At 43.2% G+C, this 15,143-nt stretch overlaps 2 protein-coding genes and 1 long non-coding RNA gene across 3 annotated transcripts; all 3 read right to left on the bottom strand.

Moving 5' to 3' along the window:
* Nucleotides 1-1,432: 1,432 nt before the first annotated feature.
* Nucleotides 1,433-2,180, bottom strand: LOC121466809. The gene is made up of 2 exons (XM_041707280.1): nucleotides 1,860-2,180; nucleotides 1,433-1,767 (listed from the first exon to the last, which is right to left on the bottom strand). The coding sequence occupies exons 1-2, from the start codon at nucleotides 1,900-1,902 to the stop codon at nucleotides 1,433-1,435; spliced, it is 378 nt and encodes a 125-aa protein (XP_041563214.1). The 5' UTR covers nucleotides 1,903-2,180.
* A 404-nt stretch (nucleotides 2,181-2,584) lies between these two features.
* Nucleotides 2,585-3,067, bottom strand: LOC121466805. Its single transcript, XM_041707251.1, has 2 exons — nucleotides 2,763-3,067; nucleotides 2,585-2,696 (listed from the first exon to the last, which is right to left on the bottom strand). Exons 1-2 carry the CDS (start codon nucleotides 3,065-3,067, stop codon nucleotides 2,621-2,623), a joined length of 381 nt encoding a protein of 126 aa, XP_041563185.1. The 3' UTR covers nucleotides 2,585-2,620.
* A 2,645-nt stretch (nucleotides 3,068-5,712) lies between these two features.
* On the bottom strand, nucleotides 5,713-6,137 carry LOC121467851. Its single transcript, XR_005977882.1, has 3 exons — nucleotides 5,987-6,137; nucleotides 5,872-5,933; nucleotides 5,713-5,806 (listed from the first exon to the last, which is right to left on the bottom strand). It is a non-coding gene; the product is annotated as an uncharacterized LOC121467851 (long non-coding RNA).
* Between the last annotated feature and the right edge of the window lie 9,006 nt (nucleotides 6,138-15,143).

Genomic DNA, 15,143 nt, shown 5'->3' with positions numbered 1-15,143 from the left:
CGGCGGATGAGTTATTGCAGCTGGACGATAAGGACGCAAGACTCCACGATCCCTTTGTGGATTCCGCGGCAAGGTCGGCCATTAATGTGGCTTTGGCACAGGCGGCGGAGACCCATCGGAAGGCCCAAGAAGGCGGGAAGTGGCTTCCTGGAGATGATGAAGCTGATGAACGAGGTGTTAAGGCTTGCTGCTTAGCGGCCTCAGCTTCCCCTGGAGAGCATGCCGGATGAACGAAGGCGTCCGGATTCAAGGATCAACGCGGGAATCCCTGGTCAAGCCCCGCAAGGTGCGGTGCCGAAGAGCACACAGGTCGCCGGCAGGGACGGTTCCAGGCTACCTCCGCCGAGGGTGCCACCCAAACCGACGAAGAGGCCGCTGGATTTCCAGGAGTTGGAAAGTAGCAGTCCCGGGTATCCTCCGGATCAGTTCAGGTCGCGCCGAGACGATGGCCCGGCCCGCAGCTGGTGCATTGAGGACCGCACGGTCTCAGAGTTCCGGGAGGAGCCGCGTCTGTATGCCAATGTGGGGCCGGCCGCCGCCAACCAGCAATGGCGAATTGAGCGGTGGGGCGTATCCTTCGACGGGGAGGATGAGCGCAACTCGGTGGAAGATTTTCTCTTCCGGTTGGAGTTCCTGCAGCGGCAGTGCCAATGCCCGTGGCAAGAGGTGCTCCGAAACTTCCACCTGCTGCTCACTGGGCGGGCTCGGGAGTGGTACTGGGTGCACGTGCGTCACTGCAGGGTGGACAGGTGGTCCCAGCTTCGAGCCTCGCTGATGGATAGGTTCCGATGCCATCAGACGGAGCACGATCGGATGCACCAACTTCTGCAGAGGGAGCAGCAGCCCGGAGAAGGAGTTGGCGATTATATCCATGCGATGCAGCAGTTGGCGGCTCGACTGAAAAGGCCACTGTCAGAGCGGCAGCTGGTGAAGATTATTAAAAAGGGCTTGAGGGAGAGCATCGCAAGGTTTGTCTACGCGATGGATGTGCTTACGGTGGATGAACTGCGGGAAGAGTGCTGCGAGGTGGAGCGCAGTTTTGGACGACGTGGACGGACCACGTACACGGAGAAGGCCAAGGTTAGCGAGGCGATTGGCCCAGATCCTGGTGAGGATCCTCCGTGGCAAGAGGTGGACGAAGTGCGGGCGAAGCCTAAAAATCCGTTCCGAGCCGGCTGCTGGAATTGCGGAGCCGTGGATCACGGGTTCCGTGACTGCGCAGCAACAGAACGCAGACTGTTCTGCTACCGATGTGGGAAGCCCGACACCGTGTCTCCCAAATGTCCGGATTGTGCGGAAAACGGTCGGCTGGGCGATCCGAGGGCGGAGAGGATGCGTCCAGACAGGAGTTCCGCAGAGAAGAAGAGCTGGTAGGGTTAGATAAATGTTTACCTTCTAAAAATAGTAATAAGTTTGCATTACGATACTTACCTTATGCGGAGAGGATGCGGCGGTATCTTGAGACCAGGAACAGGATCTTCTCAGAGCACCAGTTAGGCGGGATGCGTATGGTGTCTCGCAAGGTGCAAAAGGCCAGGGACCGATTTCGCAAACGTCGGAACTGCCGACGCGAAGCAGTGGCCGCCGTGAGGCGCAGTTTATCGCGAGATCCCAGACCGTTCGCCGCAGTCCGAGTTCTGACCAAGCAACTGACGGGGTTGTTGGACACTGGAGCGAGTGTGAGTCTGCTTGGAAAAGGTGGCAGAGAGCTGGTCGAGGCCTTGGATGTGCCCGTCCAGAAGTACTTATCCGCAGTCCGTACGGCCTCTGGAGAGGATCGGTCAATTATAGGACAGGTCAAGTTACCGGTGGAATACCGAGGACGGACAGAGCACATTCTCTTCTACTTGTGTCCTTACCTGGAGCAGCCAGCTTATTTTGGAGTGGATTTTTGGCAAGCATTCGGACTGGCCCCAGCGATTATAGGCCACATCGATTCGGAAGGCGTGAAGAAGGCCGAAGAATTACACGCCAGGGAGATGGAACACTACGCGGAGGTCGAGGATGACGATGAGGAGAAACCCGATCCCGAGTCCTGGACGCTTTCCAAGGCCGAGGAACAAGAGCTGGAGGAGATCAAGCAGCAGTTCTTGACTTTCGAGAGGGATGGCTTAGGTACCACCAGTCTGGAGAAGCACACTATTGAGCTGATGGACGGAGCCAAAGTGTTCAAGGATCGACCCTATCCGATGTCTCCCGTGAAGCAGAAGGTGGTCGAGGACGAGGTCGACAAGATGCTAGCGCTCGGAGTCATCGAGGAGAGCAAAAGCACCTTGAGTAACCGCACCACCGTAGTATCAAGATCTGGAAAACACCGGTTCTGCTTAGACGCACGTAAGCTTAATGATGTGACCATCAAAGATGCTTACCCGTTGCCCAGCATAGACGGCATCCTATCCAGAATTGACCAAGCATACTACATTTCCAGCGTGGATTTGAAGTTCGCTTTTTGGCAGATTGAGTTGGACACGAGCAGCAAGGAATAAACAGCCTTTACGGTTCCTGGTCGGCCTCTTTTCCAGTTCCGTGTGATGCCTTTCGGACTCTGCAACGCATCACAGAGACTGGTGAGACTCATGGACCGAGTAATTCCCGCTGAAATCCGCTCGAATGTGTTCGTCTACTTGGATGATCTGCTAATACTAGCGCCTGACATAAGAACGCACTTGAAGTATCTTCGCCGAGTCGCTGAATGCCTGAAGGAAGCAGGGTTAACCATTGGGCTGAGCAAGTCGAAGTTTTGCTTCAAGTCTTTGACCTACCTCGGCTTCATAGTGGGTGGAGGACGTCTGCGGATGGATCCAGGGCGTGTAGCAGCTATTAGGCGGATGCCTGAGCCAAGGACCATGAAGGAAGTGAGAGCCTTTCTTGGGACCGCTGGTTGGTACCGTCGGTTCATAAAGAACTTCGCAACTTTGGCTGCCCCGCTCACGGAATCCTTGAAGAAGACGGGAAATAAGAAATTTTCCTTGAGTCCAGAAGCACAGCTGGCAGTAGAGACCCTGAAGATGGCCCTAACTACTGCGCCAGTGCTGGTACATGCGGACTTCAAGCGGCACTTTTTCATCCAGTGCGGTGCATCCCAGATCGGAGTCGGTGCAGTGTTGTTCCAGCGGGATGAAGACGGCCAGGAACAACCAATAGCGTTCTTCTCGGCCAAGATGAATCGTCACCAAGTCCATTACACCGTCATTGAAAAAGAATGCCTCGCAGCCCTGCTGGCCATTCGAAAGTTCCGGCCGTATGTGGAAGGAATGCCGTTCACGTGCATCACCGATCATGCCAGCTTGAAGTGGCTCATGTCCATGAAAGATCTTTCGGGTCGGCTGGCTCGGTGGTCATTGCAACTCCAGGGATATGACTTCAACATCGAACACAGGAAAGGAAGCGAGAACGTTGTGGCAGATACCCTTTCGCGTTGTGTTGAAGAGCTAACGGTGGACCCGTCAGAGTTGCTCGGCTTCGAGACCACTGAGTTTGCTGAAGAAGAGTACACGGAGTTGTTACAAGAGGTGGAAAAAAACTTGGCCAACCTACCTGACTTGAGGATAGTGGATGGTCTCATCTTCAAGAGACGAGACGAGGTGGAAGGCTTCGAATGGAAGTTGTGGATTCCCCAGAGTCTGACCCACAGCATAATTGAGCGTGCACATTCGGATCCAACGGCAGCTCATGGCGGAATGGGAAAAACTCTGGAAAACCTATGGCGGCAGTTTTACTGGCCTGTCATGGCACTGCAAGTCCGGGAGTTCATACGCAGGTGTGAAGTGTGCAAGGAGACGAAATCCCCGAATTTCCGGATGCAAGTTGGTATCGGTGAGAGAGTCCAGACTGAGCAGCCATTCCAGAAGCTGTACATCGATTTCCTGGGGAAGTATCCGAGGTCGAAGAAGGGACAGGCCTACATCTTCATTGTGGTGGATCACTTCTCCAAATACACATTTTTGAAAGCCATGCAAGAGGCATCGGCCTCCAATGTAGTGGAGTTCCTCATTCACGAGGTTTTCTACAAGTTTGGGGTTCCAGAAATTGTGCATTCGGACAACGGCCGCCAGTTTACGTCCAAGATCTTCGAGGAGGCGATGGAAAGCTTTGGCATCACGCACATCAAAACGCCAGTCCACTCTCCGCAAAGCAACGCAGCGGAAAGGGTAAACCAAAGCGTGTTGGCGGCGATCCGAAGCTACTTAGAAGAAGACCATCGAGAATGGGACGCGTATCTTCCGGAGATTGAGGTGGCCCTCCGCAACGCGGTCCATTCAGCAACTGGAGAAGCTCCGTTCTTCACCGTATTCGGACGACACATGTTCCCGAACGGAGCCAGCTACAAGTTGGCAAGGAAGTTGAAGTCGCTGTGTGATCACGAAATGTCTGGGATGAGAACAGCTGATAAACTTGATAGTGATCCATGACAAGGTGCAGAAGAACCTCGAAGATGCATACGATCGGAGTCGCCTGCGGTACGAAAAAGGGGCTCGTACTTTCCTTGCGAAGCCAGGTCAGGAAGTGTATCGCCGCAACTTTGCCCTCAGCGATTTCAAAAAGGCCTTCAATGCAAAGTTTGCTCGGAAGTTCCTAAAAGCTCGGGTGGTCAGGACAGTCGGCAATAATGCGTACGAGCTTGAAGATCTTTAAGGACGACCGATCGGAGTGTACCATGCCAAGGACATTAGGTTGTGATCTGGAAAGAGGAATAACAAAGTACACGAGCTCAGAATCGGCATGTGTCTACTTCCCGTAAAGCGTGGGACCCGCGTTGGACACCGTTGGAACTGCATCTTGGTATCGAGGCCGGCTGAATCCGAATAGTCCAAATCCAAATGCTCCCAAGTATTCCTGCGCTGGTCTAAAACTCTTTGTTAGCGTCTCTCGGAATCCAGGGTGGTGTTGCATTTTCAGTTGAAGCCGTCTGGAAAATACTGAAACGAACCGATACGTCAGCAGGTCCCGCTATCGATAAGATTTGGTGGTGACACCGACTATTGATAGCGGGAGAGGATCTAGCTATTTAAATTTAGCCCGGTTCGCTCGTTAACTGGGTTAGATGGCCTTGAATACGTTCGCTGACCCATCTTGAGAGAGCGGGAGGGAAAATGGCGAGCGACTTTGGTGTAGGTCAGGGTTTTGCTTTAGTTGCTGCAAGAAGTAGTAGGAGAACGGTCGGAAAAAAACCCAAAATTTAAGTTCGTGATTAGTGTTTGAATAACTCAAAGTGAGTGGATATTTATTAGTCCGGAACTTGTAAATTACAGTGTTTTTTTTATATTGAAGCCGCCGGGGACCCTAACTAAAGGGCCCCGGAAATTTAAAAGATTTGGGAAGTGAACACTTACCAGGCGGACCTAACCTGGACGTCGTCCACCAGCCGCCGCAGCATTAGCCGCCGCAGCATTAGCCGCAACAGCATTGGCCTCAGCAGCATTAGCCGCAGCAGCATCAGCAGCAGCAGCATCAGCCGCAGCAGCATTAGCCGCAGCAGCATCAGCCCCAGCAGCATCAGCCGCAGCAGCATTAGCCGCAGCAGCATCAGCCGCAGCAGCAGCGATCAGTAGCAGCAGCAGCAGCCTCAGCGCCAGCAGCTACAGCGACTGCCACCAAGACGGCCAGATACGGAGATTCCCTCGGTGAGTTCCGGGAACGAATGCCCGCGCTGTCCACGTGGTCATCTCCAAGTCCACCGCCGCACTGCCTCCGGCCACGCTGCGCTATCCTCCGGACCAACTGGCTCCGTGCGGACTCGCGCTGGTTTTCGCCGCTAGCGTTTTTCCATTCGGGCTGCAGTTTCAACCACATCCGACGTTGAACTCTGCAATAAATAAGTTTTAGTTATTGTTTTGTGATATCATGCAGTCAAGATTGTCAAGTACTTACTGTGAAATCTAATCTAAAATTAGAGGCTCAAGCCCGAACCCTAGCCGCGCGTCCAACTACATCTAAATTGGGTCGCGAAATTTAATAACTTGTGGGATTTGTTTAGCGTACTTACCTTATCAGCACGTCCCCTCTTTTCCCTTGGAGCTCCTTAGGATTAGGCGACCCGGTTGGCAAACGCCTCCAATTTAGTGCCGTGCGGCGACTTTGCCTGACACTTGGAACTTTAAGCGTCTAAAAATTTCCCTTTCGGTTGTTGCCGCTTTGACCGCTTCTCATCTGGGCGACGGTCTGAGATTGGCCTTAAGAGTTTCTAACGAAAAGAATAGATTATCAGTAGGAATCAATAATGAATGTATTTACTTATTAGTCTTGCCAAGAATTAAATGTGAACAAGCTACCGAGATGGTGTTGTGAATTACCTTGGGCGGGGAGATGAGCCGATCCTAATCCACCAGGAATAGACTTCGGTCTGCCGGAGATGGGGTGTGCCTCCCACATCTTTCTTGGGGCACCCAAGGTTGGGTGGGTGCGTCGTGGCAAGGACATCGAAGCCACCAATTTCGTCGAATTGTCTTAGTTTGCTTGATGTACATATAACTTTGTTTTGTTTTGATTTGTGGTAGAGATGGTAAATCGACGTGAGACGTCCGATGAGTCGGAATCGATTGTTCGGACTGCAGGGCATAGGGGGTACTCCGCCCTGGGACTCCGTGGCTAGCCGGCGCTGCCCTCCGGGAAAGATGCAGTTCCGTAGCAAAATTCTATTTTTTATGATTTGCATAGGCTACTAGATTTATTATATTCATCAATTCTATTGTTCATTCCTCGGTAAGCCTTGCTGAATTTAGTATTTCTATACTAATATAATAATAATAAATATTAGAATTTTATAATTTCTTACCAGTTGTTAACTTTATTCGTATGTATAACTTTAATCATGCCAGCTTGGTTGCCGTAAGTGATTGCCTCACGTCTATGGATTGGGTTTCCTTACTATCAAATGCTTGCATTGAGATCAACTACAATAACTTTCTTGTCGCTTTAAAAAATACTCTTGACAGCACTTTTTCAACCAAGGTACGGTGTTCCTATAGGCTTTCTTGGTATACTTAAGGTCTCCAGAAATATAAATATCTAAGAAACAAGTTATACAAACGGTTAATTAGATGAAGTTATCCAGTGGATCGTGATAGATATAGACAACTTAAGCGGGAAGTTGTGTTCCTTAATAAATTTCTTTATAATCAATACATTTTCAAATTCAAATTCGTTCTGGCGTTTTATTAATTCAAAGACATCTTATTCTTCCATACCGTCAACTGTGTCATATAACAATACTACCGCCAATTCTGGGACAAATATTGCAAACTTATTTGCTTCCTTTTTTTCGACCAGTTTTGAGCCTGCTTGTGACTGGAATGAACAGAAAATTCTAAATAAATTCCAGAAATTTATAATATTGGTTCCCTTAAAATAAATGATGAGGACATTTGCGAAGGTCTTTCGCAATTTGACGACTCCATTAAGCCGGACATTGATAGAGTTTCTTTATTTTTTCTTTAAAAATTGTATCACAGTCTTCCTCAACCCCTTAAGATGATCTTCTCGTCTTCGCTATCTCTAGATGGAAAATTGCCAAAATTCTACCGGTTCATAAAGGCGGAAGGAAGTCTGAGGTTTCTAATTACAGGCCTATTGCTAAAATAAGCAATATTGCAAAGCTGTTCGAGAGAATTGTAGTTAAAAAATTATTATTATTAAATTCCTGACACGTACTTATATTGATCCTCATCAGGGTTCATGCCCGGTCGTTCTACTACCTCGAATTTAGCTATTTTCGCGAAACATTGCATACAAGCCTTTGAGTTACATTCGCAAGTGGACACAGCTTATACTGATTTCGACAAGGCTTTTGACAAGGTTTCTCACTCTGCCTTGCAAGCAAAACTTTTTAAGCTTGGTATTCACGGTTCTTTTCTAAATTGGATCTCTTCTTGTTTGGCAAACCGATCCTATCATGTTGAAGTCAGCGGGATTGTTTCTAAATTCTATGAAGCAACATCTGGTCTTCCTCAAGGCAGTTCACTTGGTCCTTTGCTTTTTATTATTTTCATTAATGATATTTGCTTCTGCATTCAATCTGCCAAGTATCTTATTTATGCGGATAACCTTAAAATTTACATGCCAGTGAATTCCTTAAATGACAGTTATTTGGTACAATTGGACTTAAACAAAATCAGTTTATGGTGTATTCAGAACAATTTGCCTCTCAACCTAAATAAATGTTATGTTGTTCGCTATAGTAAATGTATCTTAAATATTCTTTCACATGTGTTATTAATAACCACTCACTCATCCCATTTTTTGAAAGTGCTGCGAGGACTAACTATGCGCGGAATGAGCCAATCTTAAGAACGTTAGACTTCTTAACTCTTTGCCACTAAGTATTCGATTGGTTTGGGGATCCAGGAAGGATTTGCTTAGGCAATTACTTAGGGAATATTTTTTAATTAATATTTAGTTTTAAAGTTAAGTTAGCTGATAGCCAGATAAGGATTTATCCATCCATTGGCGAATAAATAAATAAATAATAGCAAAATTGCTAGCATCTGTGGTTAAAATAAAGGGCTTTGTAAAATCTGGATATCTCAAGAATGGATCATTGCATAACAACGTCTTGCAATATTTAAAAGTTTTTGTATACTCTTAATTATTATCTCTTAGTTAATGGTTTGGTTATTTTTGCAAAATCTTTTAAGAACTTCCTGTAATACCCAATGAGTCCAAGAAACGACTTTATTTCCTTTGCTGTTTTGAGTAAAGGAAAAAGCTTAATGGCCTCAATCTTCTTTGGGTTTGGTCTGACTCCTTCTCGTGTCACTACATGCCCTAAATACTCTATTTCCTTCTTTAAAAATTCTGATTTATCTGTTTGAAGTTTAAAATTTGCTCCACTTATCCTTTTAAAAATTGTCCTCAAGTCTTGCATGTGACTTTGCAAAGACGGGGAATACACAATTATATCATCCATGTAGACCAGACAAATCTTGCCTACCATCAGGTTATTCATCACTCTTTGAAACGTCGCTGGAGCATTTGTCAATCCAAATGGCATCCTTACATATTCAAAGTGCCCGTTATCTGTTGTAAATGCTGTTTTTGGAATGTCCTGTTTTTCCTTCTTAATCTGATGGTATCCGCTAGCCAAATCTAATACTGAGAAATACATGGACTTTTCAAGTTTATCGAGTACTTCGCCAATTACTGGCATCGGATACCTTTCCTTTACTGTCTTCTCGTTCAACTTCCTAAAACCGACCACCAATCTCAACTTTTGTGGATATCCTGATAGGTCCATCGTCTTTGGTACCAGCCAAACTGGTGCACTTTAAGGTGAGTGACTGTGCCTAATAACTTCCTGTTCTAACAACTCCTGTATCTGATTCTTCAATTCTTCCCTTTGTTTAAATTTATATCTGTACGGCTTTTTATAGATAGGAATATCGTACGTTGTTGGAGTTGAGTGGGTTACCACATTGGTAAATGTCAAATACTTGGAAATTCCGAATACAGTTTTTTAATGCTTGCCTTTTCTTCTGTATTAAGATGCGACATATCCAATTTTGCATGCCTTGCATCACCCCCGATTATTTCCATTGTGTTAATTTCTCTGCTTACATACTTCTGTTTAAATGGTCTAAGCATTTCGATTTCTTTATAATCTTTGGAATCATATGCAGTGACAGCCAAGGAGTTTTCGAGGTATAATATTTTTTCTTTTCCTGTGAAATTAATAACTTCCGGGTCGGCCTGTACCTTTCTTGCATTATAAATTCGGTAAGTAATTTCTTACCCTTCTTCCACTAGTGTTGTTTGTATCAAAAAAGAGCCAATTGTTTATTGAAACTGGTAAGGTAACAATTGTTCTAGTCGCCTCCTCCGGGAAATGTATGTCAGTGGTCCTATTGGGCTTCAAATGGACCTTAACTGTCCCTGTCTTATTTCCTAATACGAGGTTTTCTAAATCTAAACTTGCACCTAACTTAATTAATATGTTCATTCCCAATAATCCATCAAACCAGGAATGGAAATGAAATAGAAGGAAATCAAACGATTACCTCCTCTTGCCTTTGTATTATATCCTGAAGAATTAGATGGCGACTGATCGTCATATCCTCTATTCCTGTTATCTTCCCTATTCCACCTGAGGTTCCTATTATTTCCTCCTTGTTGCCTATATCCTCCATTATCTCTGTTAAAGTTATTATTGTACCCTCTTTACCCTCTGTTTCTAATTTAACTTCCAAGTCTTTGGAACTCTTACCCTGACAGCACTACCTAAATTGACTTTTAGACCTGTTACAAACACTTCTAGACACGATGGGGTTTGTATCTGTCCTGTCTATAACATTACACAATGCCTTATGCACATCAGATACCTCCGAGTAAAATAATTCTACTGTTAGTTTCTTATTTTCTAACTGATTTAATTCCCTCATTAAATCGAGTTCTGACCTCTTATCTGCAAAATGGGCTATCAATTTAATTCACTATTTTATTTTACCAATATGTTATCGGCCTTTCCTTGGATTTTATTCCTTATTTGCCTAAGGACCATCAGTACCATCGGTGTTTGGTCCATTCCTCTAATCATTAAAAGGATCTCTTCTGCGTTTAACATAAACTTTCTTTTTTCCTCCATATGAACGTGCATCGACCGGATCACATCGAAAATATTTACCGTTCCTAACATCTCAAACGTTGCCTGTTGCATTCCTAAATTTTCCTGATGCGTCATTGTATTAGCTTCCCTGTTCTGTATTGCTCTAGAAGTTGAGGGCTCAAAATTTAATTGTTCCACTATCGTTGGCAAACTGGTAGCCTTTTTGCTAACTTTACTTCTAGTCAGAGGCCCAAGTGACTCTTTGACTTTGCAGATTTTTGACATTTACAATTTTCTTTTGTTTACTAATAATAATTATTATTTTTTGCTTATGCTTATTATAAATTTTCTTAGCTTTTTCCTGATGTGTCTTTAATAATTACTTTTCCTTAGAAGTGAGGTGTGTGTCGGTGTCTTTTATCTGTAAAATTTTGTTATTATCATTTGTTTAATTTGTTTTATAATTTTTTAAGAATGTATTGTGTTGGAAGTGTTGTTTATGTGTTTTTTGTTATCTTTCTTTACATACCCTTCTATACCCTTGCGCGATGCAGTGGTATCGGGTTCCCTTATATTTTTTTCTTTTGTAACACATATACATATTATTTTTATATTTTTCTTTCTTTTTTTTCAATTATTATTGCTGAACCGTCACCCTTGCGCGATGCAATGGTTTCCGATATGGCAACAAATTCTTCTTGAATGTGCTATGATTTATTCCTTCTTTTACTTAACTTTGAGATTCACCGAATACCCTTGCGCGATGCAGTGATCTTTGGGATTTCCCTGTCTGTTTACTTTTTTCTGTGATGTTGCCCATCAGTTACACTTGCGCGGTGCAGTGGTACTAATGGCAGCAACTAATAAAATTTGTTTTTTTTATCGTTTCGAAACTTTTTTGTTTTTTGCACCGTGCTGAAGCTATTTGGAATTCCTGCGCGATGCATTTATTCCAGCCACGAGCGGACAGTCACTTGCAATAGATATTTTTTTTTTATTATTATTTTTTTTTTTCATTTACTGGCAGGCAGAGTATCCAACCAGCGACTTGGGTTTCTTTCCCCAAGCTGCATGTTTGACGTTCGCGTCCAGCATCGAACCTCGAACGTCATACTCGCAACTCACTCCGTCGAACTATATGGTTCGATGACGTTGCGGTTCGCCAGGTTGCATTGCAACGATATTCACAGTCAACACATTATTTCAATTAATTTATTCTTGTCAATGTTCTTTGTTTTCTCCTTTTTTTCCTTTTTTACTCATTTCATGCCCTTATCAATTTTATCGTTAATATACATGTGCAACCCTTCTTTTTTCTATTTACACTACACACCTCGCTTCCACTATTTTAACTTACTGTTGCATATAAATTATAAAAATAATCGTTCTCATCACTTCGGTCCTTCACAATTCTCCGGGTATGGTATGTCTTTTTTCCTCCTTCCGGCTGATAGGTCCGGTTGCGCCAGGTATTATTATTCAAAGAGGATTTTAATAAACAGTTAATGTGTTCGGTTAGGTTGTTCCAAACGGAATAATCTTTATTGTGGCTTGAGATTCAAACCGAACCTTCGAACCTTTTATGTATTTAAAATTATGTATGTGTGGATGTATAAATGTTAACAAAGTATTTTCTAGAGCTCTGCTGATTGGGTGTCGTTTAGCAACATCCTGCCTTGTGCTGATGTTGCATTTCTTATATCAATCCTATGTGGGACAACAAACGGCTAGCTGCCGGGCGCTGTCCAATTGGAAGAGGGTAGCACGGGGTGGTTTAGGCGGTGGCGTAGTCGATGGTAGCGGTATGGTAACTCCTCCCCCCGAGAATGGAGCGATGGCCACATCTGTGGTATATCCAGAGCGACATTTTTGCAGAAAAGCATTGGGGATGAAGATTGTTTTTGTTTTTCTAATTCTCCATATTGCCAGTATCGTTAGAAGCACAAACATACCGTATATTACGGAAAAATGTTTTTTCTGTACTTTTCCTATGTACACTACTTTTTGAGGTTTCTCATAACTTCGAGATGTAATACTTCTAGTTATAACTTCTGTTTGGTGTTATTTATAAGTATCTGCTTATTTATTGTAATAGTAAGATAGCGTCCCCGATACTGTCATATCTTCGTCGTGTAACATTATAAATTTTTGGTGGATTGATATTCCATAATAATGTTATTGATGAACCATACAGGAGACTATTCAAATGGTGTTTAATGTGAAAGATTTGGATAAGATTTGGATAAGATTTCGAACACATAGATTTGGCTATAAGCCATCCTTGAACTAACACGAATATATTATTAAAGGTTTCATCAATTCCTTTTCTGCGGTTTATGGGGGATAGAATTACAACGAAAGTTGCATTGGTTTTTATTTATATAGCTTTAATAAACTCATTCATTTAATAAAGGACCTAAGTCATACTTAAGAGATAAGCCAGAAATGTGGTTTCTCACTTTTTGCTGGGATCTGGGGAGGGAAAAGAACAGGTACAGAATTAAAAGAGGTTTGTAAAACTAAAAATGAATTTATTTTAAAAGTTTAACTTTAAAAATATGAACCTTAAATGATTTTTCAAAATTCGAACTATTTAAGGAGATACAGACTATTTTAAATTTGGTATATATCTCGTTTATACTACTCTCTATCTCGTCTGCCTCGGAAATACACAATTTGGAATATAAGTATTTTTCAAATATTCGAAAGGGTCGACAAAGTTTGTTACAAATATTTTTTGTTTTCAAGTCGACGCCGTTTTGTTATTTAAAATTATTGTTTTATACCCGAAAACGGCATCTTAACTAATGAAGAATTTGTTAGATTTTATTCCGATCTCTACATGGGCTGAAATCGTGATAACGAGGACGCAGCGGTTTTTTAAATATAAATATTGAATTTTTTGTTTATCTATGAGTAAGAAGAAATGCAAGGAAAAAGCAATGGCAACTATGATGCGGCAGTAGCAGCCCCTAACTTATCAGTCTTGTGGGTTTTTGTTAGAGTTGGGTAAAACCCAACCACAAGCCTGATTTAAGCTTGGAAGCTCATTGGCACATCTAAGATCTTGGGTTGATTCTGTTATGCGCCACCTACAAGATACTTTTGCTTAAACAAAATAAAAACTTTTAGTTATTTTACCTCCAAAAATTTTGTTGAGAAAAGTATTAATAGACTGGCAAGAGACAGCAGAACGTTCTGAAATAAAAAGAGGAAGTAGTCAAGGGGAAAAAATTAACTGGCGGAATTGTCAACGATGTGCAAAGAGGACCGGAAAACTTGAAGGTTTTTGCTGTCCGTCGCAGGTGGAGCAGGTCGTAGTAGACTGTTTTGACTTAAATCGCGTTGCAAGTAAGCTTGAGGCAGTAGTGAAGCCCATAATTTCGAGAGTGCCCATATAAAGAAATTTGTTAAGACACACTGGCCTACATATTTACATTATTATCGCAATCATGAATGTGGGCCGAGTATTAAATATCAAAAGAAATACAGCCAAGTTAGTCATCAAAACAGACAGTAGTTCAGTCGAACCATCAGCAGTTCGCCGAAACAATAACCTTAGTTTCATATAGCGGGCAATAGTTTGTGCTACCAATGCATTTTGGCTATAGTAAAGTACGAATAATTTCTATTTCTCTTTCCACCTACTTTGTTAGCCTAAGCACTTATGTACCAGTATATTTCCTATAAATACCGTTACGTTCATTAAATTCAGTCAGTACCAAAATCAAACGATCAAAGAGCTGTTACTCAACCCCAAACGCAATCATAAGAGGCTGTCGCTGTGTCTTCAGTTCCTCTCGTTGCGCATTAAAATTTGGTGACCCCGACGTGATCTCAGCAAGATATCACACCCGGAACACATTGGAGATACTATCCAAGAAAGTCCTTTATATAACTTAAACGATCAAAGAGCTGATAAGCAACCGCAATCGCAATCACCAGAGGCTGTCGCTGTGTTTCCAGATCCTCACGTTGCGAATTATCAGAATTAACAAAAAGATTCATAGTCCAAAGTCCCTATCCAAAAGAAATTGAATTCCAAATTTCCAGGGCCAAATCCACTGGATAAGTTTCCGTTAAGGGCTACAAGCCATATCGGTTTCGGTTACTGTTACGGTTGCAATCAATATACTATTTTCATTACTGTTTCGGTTTTGGTAACAATTTTTTATTTTGCTTGCGGTTACAGTACCGCAACCAACCAATAAATGAATTAAAATACAATTTTTTTCGTTTTTCTTCTTTTCTTTTTGATAATATTAATACCCAAAAGAAATTTAATTACTATGTTTATTACTGATTCGGTTTTGGTAACAATTTTTTATTTCGGTTGCGGTTAGAGTACCGCAACCAACCAATGAATGAATTAAAATAATATTTCTTTCGTTTTTCTTCTTTTTGTACCCCTGCAGAGGGTAATGTAGTTTCAGTCAGAAGTTAGAAACGCAGTGAAGGGGACATTTCCGACCCTATAAAGCATATATCTTCTTGATCACCATCACTAGGCGAGTCGATCTAGCTATAACCGTCTGTCCGTCCGTTTCTACGCAAACTAGTCTTTCAGTTTTAAAGCTATCTGAATGAAACTTTCCCAAAAGATGTC

The sequence above is a fragment of the Drosophila elegans genome, unplaced genomic scaffold (assembly GCF_018152505.1).
Source record: "Drosophila elegans isolate 14027-0461.03 unplaced genomic scaffold, ASM1815250v1 contig_1, whole genome shotgun sequence".
NCBI lineage: Eukaryota > Metazoa > Arthropoda > Insecta > Diptera > Drosophilidae > Drosophila > Drosophila elegans.
Note: the sequence above shows the minus strand (reverse complement) of the source record. Positions and strands in the feature narration are given on the sequence as shown.